Here is a 15383-nt window from a genome sequence, read left to right as displayed (position 1 = left end):
GCTTGAAGTTTCTTAAGTTTTCTTGTTTACAAAGGATACTGTTTTGCTCTATCTAAGCAACAGTACCTAAAGGATACTGTTTAAACTGACCCAAAGCCTCCATCTAGCAACCTATACCAAGCTTTAAGAAAAAGGTATTAAATCATGTACTCTGATGCTTGAAGTTTCTTAAGTTTTCTTGTTTACAGAATAATTTTTAGTTTAAAGGATACTGTTTAAACTGACAAAAAAAGGCTAAAATCCCAGATTGTTACAGGCATACCTCACGAATTTTCTCAATTGCTGATGTGAAAATATAAGCAATAACAATCCACTCCTGAACAGATGGTAATTCTTCCATTTTTACAAGAACCACAAATGTGTAGAGCATGAGGAATCCTAAGTATGCCAACTAAAAAATGAAATAAAACATATACATATAATTACTGAAGGATCCTCTCAAGATGTACATGGAATCTTTTGATGTGGTATACAATAAAAGCTTCAAGTTGGATTACAAGACTATATTTACCCCTTTAAACAGACAAGTTATTATTTATAAGAGGATACAAACATTTTCATCTTAGAAAAGGAAAAATAGCTGTAATAAGCTATTTATTGTTAGCAAAGCTTTGCTCTTATTACAGCTATTTTCCTTTAGTACAAATTCTAACATTTCTATTACAGTGATTGAAATGAAGCTGTGCATGTACTTGAGACTAATACATGGTTATAGAACTCCTGCTAGCAACTGATGAAAATAATTACTCAGAACAGAATTAAAAAAAAACCAAACCACAGGGCACAGCACATGCCCATGCAGTTTCATAAAATGAAGTACTTCTCATTTCCAGCTTAGCAAGGTAAGGGGTTTTCTGTCTGCTTTTTGGATAGCGCTTAACATTGACTCAATCACAGCTAATGTTGGAAAAATAACCCAAAAATCCGTGCTACACTTCCAAATAAAATACACGCTATACAGAAAAAAACTCACTGTATTAAACCAAAACTTCACGATTGGAGCATGATAAAATGCATAAAACTTCTGTGTAATTGGGAGTCTTTTAGGTTTTGCTGGAGTCTCCATGTCATGCTTTTCGAAAGTACTGTCCAAGATCCTCACTTCCTTAAAAACCTCCTAAAATAAAAAAAATAAAAAAAACCCTGTTACCTTCCCACATGAAAATGCATGCTTTCTGGCACTAAATTTCACCTTTGACTTAAAAATGTAATTATTTAAGTGAGGAATATTGCTTTTAATATGTCCCCCTGCCCCACATTACCATAGGTATTTCATCTGCTGCAGCCTGGAAGTTGTTCTCACTGTCATCCATTGCCATTTGATGGGCATCTTGAGACTGAGGAATGTGTGACATTTCAGCCTTGGTCTTATATTCCAACAGCAATATAGCAGGAGGGAGTAAAATACTCAGTATCACCTGGAAAAGATGAAGACTAAGTATAAATAGTTCACAACTACATCAAAGCAGCAGAATACACCAACACACAGAATAGCCTTTGAAAATATATTATCTAAATTTCACTTGCTTGCTATTGAGGGGAAAAATGTAGAACATAATTAGTTGTTATTACTTGTGTATACACTTAAGAGCTTAGGATCACATATACAGAGTGTTTCTTGACTTGAAGACATAGGAAATGGGAAAAACCAACAAATTCCAAAATTTAAAGCTATTAGAAAGAATGTGCTCCAAGCCTGAAGATAGAGATGTTCTGTTCACACTCTGTTATTTAATCCACTCCCAGAAGCTTTGGAACAGTGTTCAAGTGTATTTTAAAAGCCTGTACCAGGTTGTGGTTTGTGGGGGAAGAGGGGAGTGGCATATGTTTTGTTTGGGATTGTTTTGCGTTTTTTTCAATTTATGGTAAAAAAATGAGCTAAGGTATAGATGAAGAGAATAAGTGAAAGCTATTTACTGTCATTAGCCTGTTACAAAGCAAGCAAGAAAACAGTTAATCAGTTATCAAAGAGGATTTTAGTAGGTCACAAGTTAAATGATGCTTGTAGGTATTTTGTAGGAAAGTTTTCTTTCATTTTATTTCTAACAACAATTAGGTTTTGGTACCTAATTTCTCAAAGAAATATGCAACTTCCATTTTGGTTCAATTGATCTATATCAATTATCTCTGTCTAGATCATAACTGATCTATACCACACAAAGGGCACCACTGGAAAACCTGTCCCCAGTTTGCCTACCCTTGTTTTGTTCTGTGCCCTGCTTTTGCTCAGTTCCTCCAAAATAGGATATTCACAAAGCTTTTTTACATCAAGTCTTATGTGCTCCCTGCAAAAAGCCAAAATGCATGAAACTACAGTCTTATGACAGGTTTTCCATCTGTTAAGGACTGTTACTACTATGTTTTTAGTAGTGGATTAGTAGTCACATGATCTCTTTAAGCCTCTGATTAAAGGCTACTTGCCTGGTTTTTGCCTTCTATATTTCTGTACCTTATTTGAAAAGATAATAGAGTGTCAAAAGAAGTGTTTACAACAAATATTCCAGTTTTGATTATGTTATAGGAGACTGGTTTACAGGATTTATTAATAAAAGCTATAGTTGTGAAAGCTTTACACTAATAGCACTTAAAGACACACTTTTCTTCCCTTTAAACAAACTCCGTTGACCCTTTTTACACTAATCAGCTGCAACAGTGCTTACTTTGTACCATGAATTCTTCCTCATGTTCAGCCTTCCCATCCACATATCCGATAACAACATCTGTGTGCAAGTGTGTGCCACAAACGGACGAAGCCTCGAGGACACGGCCAGCTTCAGACACGTGGAGTTGCTCCAGTTCTTAAGCTCATAAGTCAGTAACTTCATGGCCATAGTTTCATCTTGTCGGAAGGACTGCTCTAACAGCTCAACTGCCAGCTGACCAAACTCACTAAAATGAAGGAAAAAAACCCAAAACAAATAGAAATGGCCATGAGTTTAGCAAGAATTTTCCTGCATAAATTACCAACTTGCATAACTTGAAGGGACTATTATTTGTCCCTTCTGTACAGAGACACTAAAATTTGTAACCACAATAAATCAATCTGACTTCTGTTAAAAACATATGCATGCTAAAACAGCTATTAAAACACACACAGAAATTACAGAGAAGAAAATGGCACACTGAGTTTCCTTTTAATTTGACTATAAATAAAGACTTGTAACAGCTCTCAAGAAAGAGCAATATCTAATACAAAGCTTCCACTAGAGTTCCACTTAAACCTTTTTGCAAAACATAATTGTCTTCAAGTGTGCTAACAGAATAAATTGTGTTCTGTTCATAAGTAGCCCACTACTTTTATTACAGACGTCAAGAAAATATTTTGAACAATAGGAGTCTAACTTACTTGGAATACTGTTTCAGTTCTTCTGAAGTATCATCAACAAGGTCACTTTGTTTCGCCTCATAAGCCATGGACCGGTAGACTTTGCAAGCCACCAAGGCTTTGGCCATGGACTCCTCGCCGTGCTGCCAGAAGAACAGGGCCATCTTCTGCCTCTTCATCAGCACTGCCCACAGCAACAGCTCGTTCAGAGGATAAGCAAAACGTCTCGTTTCAGGGTCGTCTATGTCAACTATTTCATCTTTGGTTCTTTTCTTTTTTCCCTCTTCTGCACCAGTGTCAATCTTTAAAATAAAATCACAAAGTCATGTTTTAAGTCGCTATGCTTGGCCATTATGTAAATTGAAATAGAATGCTAAGTGACCCAATACCAGATTAAAAATAATTATAAAAAGAAAAAAGACATTTTTTGAGAACTTGAAAAGCAGCTGGAACTTTTGTTCAAAAACTTCAGTTGAGTACAATTCATTTTAATAACTGTGAGACTGAATTAATTTGAATTATAGATCAAAGAAAAGCCGTAACTAATATACCTACATACAAATAAAAAAATTCATGGAAACTGCTTGTAGTACTAACACACGGCCAAATCTTGCCCTGTCTACCAAGCCATGTGAGTCCCACCTTCATTACTAGAACTCTGTCAAAGATAAACTTTCTTTCCCTAACATATCAAAGCTTATCTACAAGACTACTCTACAGAAAGAGAAACATCCTTTACAGAACCCTGTAAAAAAGCTGCAGCTTAGAAACAAGTACAAAAGCAAAGGTTGAAATTCCGGCTTTACCAAAGTCAATGCAGTTGCTGCTACTCACACTCCAGTGGCACTTGGGTTTCCAGCAGGCTCCCCACTCTCAGCTCCCTGAAATAAACCCCACCGTGCTCCCTCACAGCCCTCACCTTTGGTTTGTATGGCTGAGCGGTTTTGATGAAATGATTATGGCGCATTTTTTCTTTCTTGTCTGCCCTGTTACCAAAAGACTCATGGCTTTTACACATCTGAGGAGTGGTACTTGAAGGATTTCGCCCAGATCTCTGCAACAAGGAGAAGGGGTTTGGTTACTCAAACATGGATGAACATAAACAGCACAAGCAGAATTCTCACTGGACATTTAACACGGTTTGTTGTTTGTTTTCATTGTTTTTAAGAAGTCACTAAATGGGCAGTTACACATGTTGGTTAGTGTAGCTTGCTCAAGAAGCTAAAGTATCTGCATCCCAAGCCCTGGTGAATCTGCATGTGCAGTGTCCTTTCTTCCCCTATGAGCAGGAAAAGAGGGAATCACAGAGAAGGAATTAGGATATGCTAGAATAAGGTTGAAGAGAACAAAACCTGTTGTTTGCCCTCAATCCCAGGACAGTTCTCAGCTGCCCTCACAGTCCTTACTATGCATTTAAAAGAACCAGTCCATTGACAAGAAGAACAAAGCAACATGGATTCAATCACTGCACAGCACACAAAGGTTTGGGGTTTCTCAGGTGAGAACAGAAGGGCTGGCACCCCGTGCACGTACCCGATTGTTCCCGCTGAGGCTGTTGTAAATCGCTCTGAAGCGTTTCCTCGTGTACGTGCATCTGTAGGTGCCTCCCATCAGATATTCAATAACCAGTCCCACATCAATCAGGTTGATTTTATATCCTGGAGGAAGATTTCCCTAGGAATACAAAAGGTGTTATATTAAACTTGCTTACAGTGTTTCTACAAGTTTTATTACTGCTCTAAATAATAATTTTTTTTTAAAAAGAAGCCTTTCATGACAAAAAACCATCCAACATAAAACCCAAAAAGCATCTACATGACTCAACAGTTATTATTTTTAAAGAAAGACCAGGTTATACCTTTTCTACACGAATTCCCCTAACAGAACAGATACTCATTCCATTGGTGAGGGAGGCACTGGGGTTTTTTTGTCTACTGTTTTAATAGCCAAAATTTCTCCATGCTGGAAGCATCAGCTTTTAATCCCCCCAAGAAGGAAAACAATAAAAAAAAAAGATGAAAGACAACACTCTTTGGGTTTAACATCTTTTAGGCAACAGGGCACCAAGCATAGAACAGAAATATTGAAAACTACCTAAATGTCTGTAGAGGTAGCTTAATACTTAAAATTCAATATAAACTGCAGATCAAACTGACAGTCAAATACAAGAAATTAACAAAAAATAACTGGTAGTTTGACAGATTTTTACATGGACAGCATACCTGTTTGACGTCTCGAACAAGATGAAAGAGTGTTGGGTTAGTTGGGCCTTGTTTCTTCATAACAAAAGAGAGGGAAAATTTGGAATGAGGAATTAGCATACAACAGCAGCACCATAAGAGGTTAATTTTAAAAACTAATTTAGAATATAAAAATATACTAAAATGTAAATAAATATAATAAATAAACTTCTCAAGAAGGCTTCTCTACAGAGCTTTATTAGCTAAAGAATTAATTATCTTTTTTTGTCAAAGCAGATACTGACATTGTTAACACAAATCTAAGCCACATTTGGGTACTAATCACATCAGCTACTTTTTGGTGGAAGGTTCTTTTTTGTCTTTGGATACTGTTTTCAAAATTACCTTGGAATTCTTAGATCAACACTGATAATATTAGATCAACACAAAATTTCTCTAAGTAATAGCTATGCAGGCTGACAAATTAAACTCTTCCTAGACCTATTATGATGTTAACTGCTACAGACAGAATCCATCCTATGAAGCCCTATAGATTTCAGATTCTGGGCACAAGTTTCACCCACATGACTTTCTCTCGTTCTCTTCCCCACTGTTTTGCACACCTGGTGTGTCCACAGAGCTGCAATTTTCCCTTTAGTGTCCATTCCCACCATCACACACAGATGAACCCCTGCTGACAGACAATTCTGCTGCTGCTGGGGCTCTGCACAGCAGCCAACAGCATCCACTTCCCAACTCCAACCTCGTGCCCAGGAGCCTTCCCTACCAACACCCCACAACCTCCAGGCTGCTGTACACAAGCCAGGACACAACAGGCTGAGCAACTAAAAAACTACTCCAAAAGCAGCTGAAAATGCAATCATTTACTTACTGTGTTATAAAGTTCTTCCAGCCTGGGAATTGTAAGAAATTTGTGCATGCTTACTCCGTTTTCAATCAAAAGTTTCACAAATGCAACTCTGTCCATCACAAGGGCATCCAGCATAGCCTGTTCCAGGGAGCCAACCTACAACAAATAAACAAAAAGGTTTATTTAGAGCCTAGAGAGAGCCAGTAAAAAAGTGAACTTAGATCATCTCATAGCCTGTTCCAGGGAGCCAACCTACAACAAATAAGCAAAAAGGTGGAGCCTAGAGAGAGCCAGTAAAAAAGTGAACTTAGATACTGTATCAACTTCATTTAGAGGGCTGGAAAAACCTTTTATGTCTGTAAAGATGTCACCCTCAGTTCAGAATATCTCCTGAACTTCACACAATTACAGATGGGAGAATACCCTGAAGATTTGAACTGTCCCATAGGTACTGCCTACTGAGACAGTGGGACTAAGGAGACATTTGGATTAACATAACTGAGGTGTTCTCATAGGCTGACATTGGATAAAACAAAAAAAGACATAAAATATCTAAAGCACAATTTGGTTCAAAGATGTCAGAACCATCATGGCAGTTGACAAGCCTTACACAGTCAGTACTTCTGACTGCACACTCAATAAGCTTGTGTTTTATTTTTACACTACCAGGGAGAAAAGCCAAGAGCCACCGGTAGTTCTTAAACTCATTTTCAAACTACAAAACCCAGACATTTTGTCCCTCCCTCAAAAGACACTGCAGTGCTGCCAACAGTGCATTTTACTAGATGCAACTTCAGAACTTTCTAGGGCCATTCAATAAAGAAAGAGCATCTGACTAACATGAATTCAGCTTCCACCTTTTGTAATGTGTTTTCTCTGCTAGTTATTCAGAATAGTTAGCACATTTCTAAAATTTAATTTTCAAATAAATAATAGCAAAATAGCTTTAAGGACCCAAATTACTGTCTCAGAAGAAATGTGTCAATATTCCAAAGTCTCTCTCTACAGAACTCAAGATTCATACTTTACAGTAAATTGTGCTTCTCTCTATTAGGAATTATCATTCTGCTTAATCCAGACCATTACATACCAGCCATTGTTGCCCATAAACAAAAACATGATTTTTGGCGATGTCAACTCTGTCCCACGCAAGTGTAAGAACAAGCTGGTCAAATGCAGATGCATTCGTGCCTTAAGAAGCAAACACAATGAAGAAAAATTTTAAATTAATTATAATACAAGATAATAAACATTCTTGCTTCCTAAAAAGGCCAAATCAAGCAATCCACCCCAAAATTGTGCTGTATATGTCATCATTTATGTCATGTTACAGCATCATACAATGAGAACACAGATATTTATTTGTTTAAAAACTTACGATTCCTATTGGTGTTTTATAAATAATCCATCACATAAACACTAATCAATAATAGCTGGATGTTCCAAATGATCTTAAAAAAATTAAGTCTCACCTTTTAACAAAGCTGTAAGTATTGCAACATCAATGTCCTGATGCTCATCTGACCCAATATGAAATACTGTAATCTGTCCAAAATGGCAAAATGGGGAAAAAAAATTTAAGTTATTTTCAGGCAAAGGTTATTGGCTTCAGTCTTTTAAATATTTTTCAATTCCTGACATAAAAGACACCTCATTTTCAATGCAACTTGAAGCCTGTCTATGTTAAACATAAACTTTTAGTGTGCATTCTGTTTTGTTTTCCTAAGTGGAAATCTTCAATTAATTTGAACTTCTTTTCCTCCTATGATTACAATTCACTGCTCTCTGTAACACAGTATCCTGCTTACCTCTCCAGTCCATTACAGATTATGAGATTAACCTGCCATCAGACATGGTTAGCTGAATAAGGCAATTTTATATCTCAGAACAGCACAATGTGATGTCCAAATGAGACACCAGTCCCTGAACTCAGGCTACACATAACCTGTCTAAAGTGGTTTTTCTTCAAGCATGCAGTGATACTATTCCTTTATTAGTAATCATAACTAAAAGGTCCAAAAAAATTTAAAAAATCATATCATATCCACGAATGCATGCACATTGCATAGAAAAGTTTATTGTAAGATCTACTTACAAGTTCTTTTTTTTTCATGCATTCCAGCAGTGTCTGAAACAAATGAACTGCTTCACTTTGACCAAAGTTAAATGTCTTTTTGATGGTTGAAATAATTTCAGGCTCAGCACCCTCAGGAACATTCCTGAGATCGAAACAAACAAACAGGAAAACAATTGTTTTAGATGAACAGTAATAACAATAATGCATTTAATTACTTTCAACATGTCCATTCAAAGTCCTGCTATCTATAAGCTTATTACTGTTGCTGTGGCAAAACCTTGGGTAACCTTTAGAAAGAACTGCAGGTTACTTAACCTAAAATTCTGTACTACTGCCTCCTAAAAGTGACCCAACTCCCCCTCCCTTTCCTTTCCATACTGAGTTCTGAGATATTCTCAACCAGAAGATGTTGACACAAAATATTAAGCAGTCACTCATCTGAGTAAGACACATTTGTGATCTTAGCCTGGACAAAGCTGTTTGGTTTACAGCTATGTTAGATCCCTGCCTCCCAAGGTTCAGAGGCAGCCCCTGCAACAAGGACCCAGTGTGTTTAGGGATTTATGCAAGCCTGACAACTAACTAGAAATCAGCAAGTACTGTGGAGCCCAAGCTACACTTAAAACAGTCAAGTGTTTTCTGCACTAAACAGAAAAAGCTTTTGTATAGATTCATGAAGAAATGGTCTCAAAACTCATCTGTGGATGACAGACATACATAGATGCCATGTATATCTTGTCATTCATCTGTGTATGACAAGAACTGTCTGCACACAATCCTGGGCCACGTGCTCTGGGATGACCCACTGTGCTCCCTTCCAACCTGACCCATTCAGTGGTTCTGTCACAGTCTGGCACTGCTGGCACTTACCCCCCCTCCTCTGTCTGCTTGTGAACATAGGCCAGGATGTCTGCAGCTCTGCCAGTTCCTTCACACACCACCACAGGCACTGGGGGGCTCTCCTGAAGGAAGTCCAGAACTGTGAGGATGACATTGGGGCCACCTTCAAACACAAGTGCCACCACAGGCACACCTTGGCCAATTCCTGGAAAATGGCAAAGAAAAAATCCAGACAATGCTAAGTGTATAGTGTATGCTAAGGCCAGTTTTACATATTTAATAAATCAGCTTTGTCCTTTCTATTGAATCAACACTAAAATACTGTCTGCCAGACATTAACTGTTGGTAACGCACAGCTTCAAGCACTTTAAGTTCTGGGCTGGGACACAAGCACTGCCAAGCTGGTCAATACAACAGGATACAATCTACAAAACAGAAGAGATTCCTCACAGAAACATTCAGGAACTCATGCAGAAAACTGAAGAATTTTTCTTTTTTAATCTCCTCTTGTAACTTCCCTCAATAATTTGCAAAGGTGACAACACATACACAGTTTGAACATAGGTACATGAAACTCTCTACTGATGGGAAATATTGCAAGAGCATTCCTATAAGGGTCAAAATACATGTGTTGCTCCACAACTGGGAAAACACCATACTGCAAACTGTGAAACTGCCAGTGTCAAAACCATTAATTAATAAGACCAATCAGGACTTGGTGACAACACACTAAGACCTGAAGTGACTTACGTTTGTTTTTACAAAGTAAATAGACAACTTTATTCATAAAGAATTCCTCTGTGGTCCCAGACAAATCATAAATCTACAAGCAATAACTAGGATCCAGAGCAGCTGATGATATTTGCAATTTTAGACTTGAAGTATAAGCAAAAGTTTTAATTTATTTTATTTTGTCATTCACATGCTTGGTGCAAACACCTTTTTCATTAAGCCATAGTAACAGCCCTCAGGCTCCAGAATTACTTACTTGCATGGATCCGTTGCAAATTAATAGTTTTTTCCAGTTCTCTTCGCAGTTTAACTTCTGCTCCATACTTTCCAACTGTTCCATCATCCACCAGAATGAAATGGGAATGGAGGTTATTTAGGACGTTTAGTTTACTTAATGGATTTAACAAGGTCTGATATGGAGCAACCACCTAAGTGCAAGCACACAACAATGTCTTTTACTTGCAAAGATTCACACTTGTTTCTGTCAAACTTAACTAGACACAAGAACTGGTGGCTCAACAAGAAGCACTGACACATATAAGGAGGCACTGACACATATAAGCATGCCTTGGATCAGGATACACCAACAGCTGCAGCTCTGAACTTCTTGCAGAGAAGTAGATAATTGTATCACTAAAAGATGCTGTTCTGAAGGTGACAACACATACACAAATGGAAGGGTAACAAAGACCCTTTGAAAAGGTGTCTTTGGGGAAAATTTGTGACTTCTTTGGCAAACAGCAGCACTGAAGACTTCACATCAAAATTTTTCAACTTATTATCCTCTCTAAATGCGAATTCTCTGTAATACTTTAACATATTTGTTATTTGATTCAATAGTATCAGCGGGGGAGGAAAAAGGATTGTAGTTAAGAACAAGCTCCTCCTGTAGCACATTTGCATTTTGCAACTTGTTTACAGTAATGATCTTGCATAAGTCACAGATGTCAGTGTATCTTCATAGTAAAGCAAGTATTCCAATGATGCAAAGCAAGGGAAAAGCATGCTTGAGCAGATGTGTCAAAAGTAAATGAGGTAAATCATTATTTCAGTTAGGTAATTCATCCTTACATCTCTTCCAACAAGGTCGTTTCTGTTTTCAATCACTCCCCATGGAGCAATCCCAATAGTGCAAATCTTTCGAGATGATCTGGAAGCGTGTTCTCTTAGAGCATCACCAACATGTTTTGCAACACCTGTTCGTGCATAAAAAGATTCCAGTGCATTGAATGGCACATCTTACTAAGAATACAAATATTTATTTGGGTGTTTAACTGTTTTATTTAGATAACCAGGCCTTTAAGGACCTGGAAACTTACTGACACACTACCAAAGAAAAGGCAGCATGCTACATCTACTAGGAGGAAACAAAGTCATTTAACAAAACAAATATTAGCCTAGCAGGAACTAAAGAGTTTCCAGCACATTACTGTACTTCTTCTTAATCACATTACACTCTGCCTTGTTTCAAAAACAAAACGCAGAAAACACGCAAACAAAAAAAACAAAGCCCAAAAACCAGCCTCTCTATATCTTATTTCTGTTTTCACTACAAAACAGTAGCCTATTTTCAAATACTTATGTTCAAAATGCATTATTTTAACGTAATTTGACAAAACTCATTCAAACTTCTTTGTTTCAGGATATAGCAATGCATCCTACATTAAATCTTTTGGCTCTTATAAAACTGCAATCCAGTTAATTGTGCACAATCTTTGCTAGTTCCTCACCTGTGTTCACTCCTCCAGTTATAATCCAGGCCCCTGTGGTCACTGCAGCTTTGATAAGACCTTTGCCAAGCAACTGTTTGATGCGTGGGTGAAGTTCAAATTTCTGCATGCCCCCATGGACAGATATAACAAGCTTTGGCAACTCCATCTGCCATTCTTTGAGCATAAGTTGCAGAATAGCTTCAGGCTTAGTGTCATATGACAATCGCACATACTGCAGGCACAAGAACAGAGTTAAAAGGTTCAAATGTGTAAAAAAGAAGAACCAGAATGTATTTCAGGATATATTATCCTACTCCTGGCTATGGACACTGTAATTCACTTTCTGAAAACACAGCAGATGCATTAAATGAACAAGCTTCCTTTATATCCTCAGTAGTCCAGATGTGACAGTTTTGAAAGCAAGGTTTGGAAAGGAAACAACTACATAAAGATCATGGTATTCCATCCTACTGGCACAGTGACCTGGAAAATGACTCTATGAAAGCACTGGATGATCTCTAAATTAGATAAAATTCAGAAGTATCTACAAAAGCTCTGCCATCTGCTGGGAGAGGCTTTTGCATCCCCTGCAAAGAGTTTCACAATTGCTTGGTTTTCCTTCCCCGTTCCAGGTGGGAAGGAAATCTACATTTTTCAACAGAAAACTTCAAAACTGGCAGCTTTTAAACACTCTTTTTTTAACAGCATAAGATTAAGTAGATAGTTGATCAGCTACAATGCTGCCACATCTTCAGCATGAGCTACTGAATAGAGGAGGGGACAGCAGGCAGAAATTGAACCCTTTCTGAATAAAGTTCTAAATACCAAAACAACACTAGTCCATTAAACTGGTTTGAGCAACCCCACTTGCACTCTGCAGAAGGAAGCAGAAATGAGAGTGGGCAGCCTGGTGTTTCTGTACTCTTAGAAAAGGGTTCACAGCAATTTTAAGCTACACTAAGTACAAAGGAACCCATACACTGCTACTAAGAACATGAAAGAACTGTGCCAAGGGCCCTTCTCTCACAGAGATGATCTGATCTGGAGCACTGGACTGTCCTTGGGGCTTCTGCCAGCTGCAGAAAGAACACAGCTCCCTCACTCAGGCACTTTGGTTTGACCACAGAAGTCACACTGTACAAGCACTCCCTGTAGCCTGTAACTGCACAAGCTTTAAATAATTTCTACCACAACTAAAAATCTTTTACAAATAGAAATTAGAAATAATTCAAATCACAATAAAAGTCCTATAACAGAAGAGAGCACTGGTTTGTCACAATAGAGGTGTTAATATTTTCAGCCTTCAATTTCAGAAGTTAAATGAAGCATTCACCACCACCACGGTGAGAGTAAGAAAAAAGGAAACAACAAAACATCATACATGCCTTAGCCCTGTAAGAATGAGAGCCACCTTGAAAGTTGATGACACCATAAGCATCAGTAGAGGTCTGTTCTGTGTGTTTTTCCACGGACCATTCTTCTATTTCCTGAGTGCAGCTCTCACCCAGCTTCACATCGGAGTATTTCATAGCCAGACTGGCAGTGAAACAAGCATGTTGTCTGACCAAGCGGCCACAGCAGCACCTGCAGCACACCAGGGAGAAAGCTCTGCTAAATGCTGCCATGGCAGGAGAAAAGAACTTCCTTTATCCATAACAGCAACACAAGAGATTTAGAAAGCAAAGATTCTAGACATTACATAAAGCTCTCTTCCAGAGTGAGCCTTGTTGTCATAAATATTTACAGCAATAGTCAATTACAATACATATTATTATGCAAAATACTGAAGCTCACTAAGGCAGCAAGCTGGAGGCCAGGAGAAATTGCTTCTTTGAAGCCAAGTAATTTATATAACATTTATAAATCTGTGACCTACTTATTGCAGACAGTTCTTTAAACATTAGCTATATTTATTTTATATCTAACCTTTCACCAACTTGTCACTCATAATACTGATCAAAACTTTTGAAAACCCATATATTATGAAAGTACTTAATGAGAAAACACTCAAATATTGTAATTACAAAGACCTTTTACCTGACAAGTTGCTGACAAATCTGACATCCTGGAAGGCATCTGTAAGAAATATTTAAAGATATGACTAAACTTCTCACATAATTCACACAGTGAGCAATTCAGCAACAACCAAAGGCCATTCTTAGAAACTGAAGGACAAATTGTGGTGGGAAAGTTGTAAAGTCCATTGTAAGCTACAAATAGCTTAAACTGAAAGGGCAAGTTTTGAAGACCATTCTGTTCCTTGTTAAATGCTCTGGAAATTTTAACAGCTTCCTAATTACTTTGTTTGCATTTGCAAATTTTCCATGTGCTGTAATTGTGGCTATAAATTCTAAAAGCTTCTCATGTCACATGATTTCAAGGAATGTGGTGAATTATTTACAATAATTTGAAAATTCTACAGCATTTAGGTTTTTTTCTGTTTAAAAACAAAGTACTTAAATAAAAAATAGTAACCTGACACAGTACAACAAGAGAGATTTATAAGTGCTTTTTAAGGAAAAGAGTGAAATAGACATTCTTGACCTCAGAAGAAAAGGATTCTCAGCTGCTCTCACACATATAAAGAAAAAAAGGGTGATCTGAAATCCATAATTACAATAGTAAATATTATGGGGAGACAAAACTGCCTTAAAAATACCAATTTTAAACCTATTTCAAATTTTGTCTTTATTTTATCCATGACACAAATGTTATGACTATTCATGTCAAAGTCAATCATTGCAGGAACTCTTAAATTATACCTGTAACACTCGCTGAAAGTCAGCTAGATATACACCAGAGTCATCACTAACTTGCTTGATTTCACACCTCTAATTTAAGGTAAGGTAAAAACAGCATGTAAGATATGTTAAATATTTTTAGCCTTGGCCTCTCCTCTAGAAATATGTTTCCCCATTTTTCAGCCTAGTTTTTTTTCCTTTAAACACTTAAGGATGAAAAATTATTACACATCACATGAAATCTGAATGGTTCCTGTTTATCTGTTTTCCCTGGAAGCAAGTATTTCTTCAGCTGTTTTTTTGGTGTATTTTTCCCCCCACCCCAATTCTTGGTTTTCTTTATTCTTTTATGAATTCTTCACACCCCTTTCTTCTACACTGTCAGGTTGATTTTCACACTTCACCCTACACTTACAATAATGGTTTTTAAATTCCAGTAGAGGACATCTCTAGGAGACTCTGGCTTCAGAAATTTCTTTTTCACACCCCCCTGACTATAAGCAGATCACAGACATCAGTAGGAGGAGTGGTAAGAAGCAGCAAAGGGAACAGGGGAATATTTTTTTGAGATTTCTGCAATGCCAAAGTACTTTCAGAAAAAGAAAATCCAATTCACAGAGCAACAATGTCCAGTCATGAAAGCACAAACACAAGAGAGTATTTCACACAAAAAAAGTCCAAAACTCATGAGAATGCTGACTTTTTAATATTAAAGAGCAGCAATGAGCTCTTGCATCATTTCTCATTTACCTGTGGGGGTCTTTTGAACTCGGTATAATGTACACACACTCCCTCTTTGTGAAAGTATTTTCTATCCAGGATTTCTGGGACTGAAAAACAAAAAATTTAATAGTATTTAAAAATACAAATCACATACCTTTGCAATGAGAAAAGCTAGAATATGA

The 15383-nt window shown here is 37.3% G+C and overlaps 1 protein-coding gene across 5 annotated transcripts in view; it reads right to left on the bottom strand.

Annotated features, from left to right (window-relative positions):
* The window catches only part of TRPM7 (transient receptor potential cation channel subfamily M member 7), a 53885-nt gene that overhangs the window by 17206 nt on the left and 21296 nt on the right, over nucleotides 1-15383 (bottom strand). For all 5 annotated transcript variants that reach the window (XM_039722872.1, XM_039722873.1, XM_039722874.1 and 2 more), the window contains exons 2-20: nucleotides 15229-15308; nucleotides 13775-13813; nucleotides 13123-13321; nucleotides 11756-11969; nucleotides 11097-11221; nucleotides 10282-10453; nucleotides 9324-9498; nucleotides 8472-8595; nucleotides 7849-7921; nucleotides 7467-7567; nucleotides 6398-6532; nucleotides 5548-5601; nucleotides 4859-4999; nucleotides 4245-4379; nucleotides 3347-3627; nucleotides 2661-2889; nucleotides 1263-1418; nucleotides 974-1117; nucleotides 263-391 (exon numbers count right to left, since the gene is read on the bottom strand). In XM_039722872.1, coding sequence (XP_039578806.1) covers nucleotides 263-391; nucleotides 974-1117; nucleotides 1263-1418; nucleotides 2661-2889; nucleotides 3347-3627; nucleotides 4245-4379; nucleotides 4859-4999; nucleotides 5548-5601; nucleotides 6398-6532; nucleotides 7467-7567; nucleotides 7849-7921; nucleotides 8472-8595; nucleotides 9324-9498; nucleotides 10282-10453; nucleotides 11097-11221; nucleotides 11756-11969; nucleotides 13123-13321; nucleotides 13775-13813; nucleotides 15229-15308 — 2706 coding nt within the window. The remainder of the gene's footprint in view (nucleotides 1-262; nucleotides 392-973; nucleotides 1118-1262; nucleotides 1419-2660; nucleotides 2890-3346; nucleotides 3628-4244; nucleotides 4380-4858; nucleotides 5000-5547; nucleotides 5602-6397; nucleotides 6533-7466; nucleotides 7568-7848; nucleotides 7922-8471; nucleotides 8596-9323; nucleotides 9499-10281; nucleotides 10454-11096; nucleotides 11222-11755; nucleotides 11970-13122; nucleotides 13322-13774; nucleotides 13814-15228; nucleotides 15309-15383) is intronic.

This window comes from Passer montanus, unplaced genomic scaffold, assembly GCF_014805655.1.
Source record: "Passer montanus isolate IOZ18808 unplaced genomic scaffold, ASM1480565v1 scaffold5, whole genome shotgun sequence".
Lineage (NCBI taxonomy): Eukaryota > Metazoa > Chordata > Aves > Passeriformes > Passeridae > Passer > Passer montanus.
The sequence above is the reverse complement of the archived record's forward strand: the minus strand, read 5'-3'. Positions and strand labels throughout refer to the sequence as shown.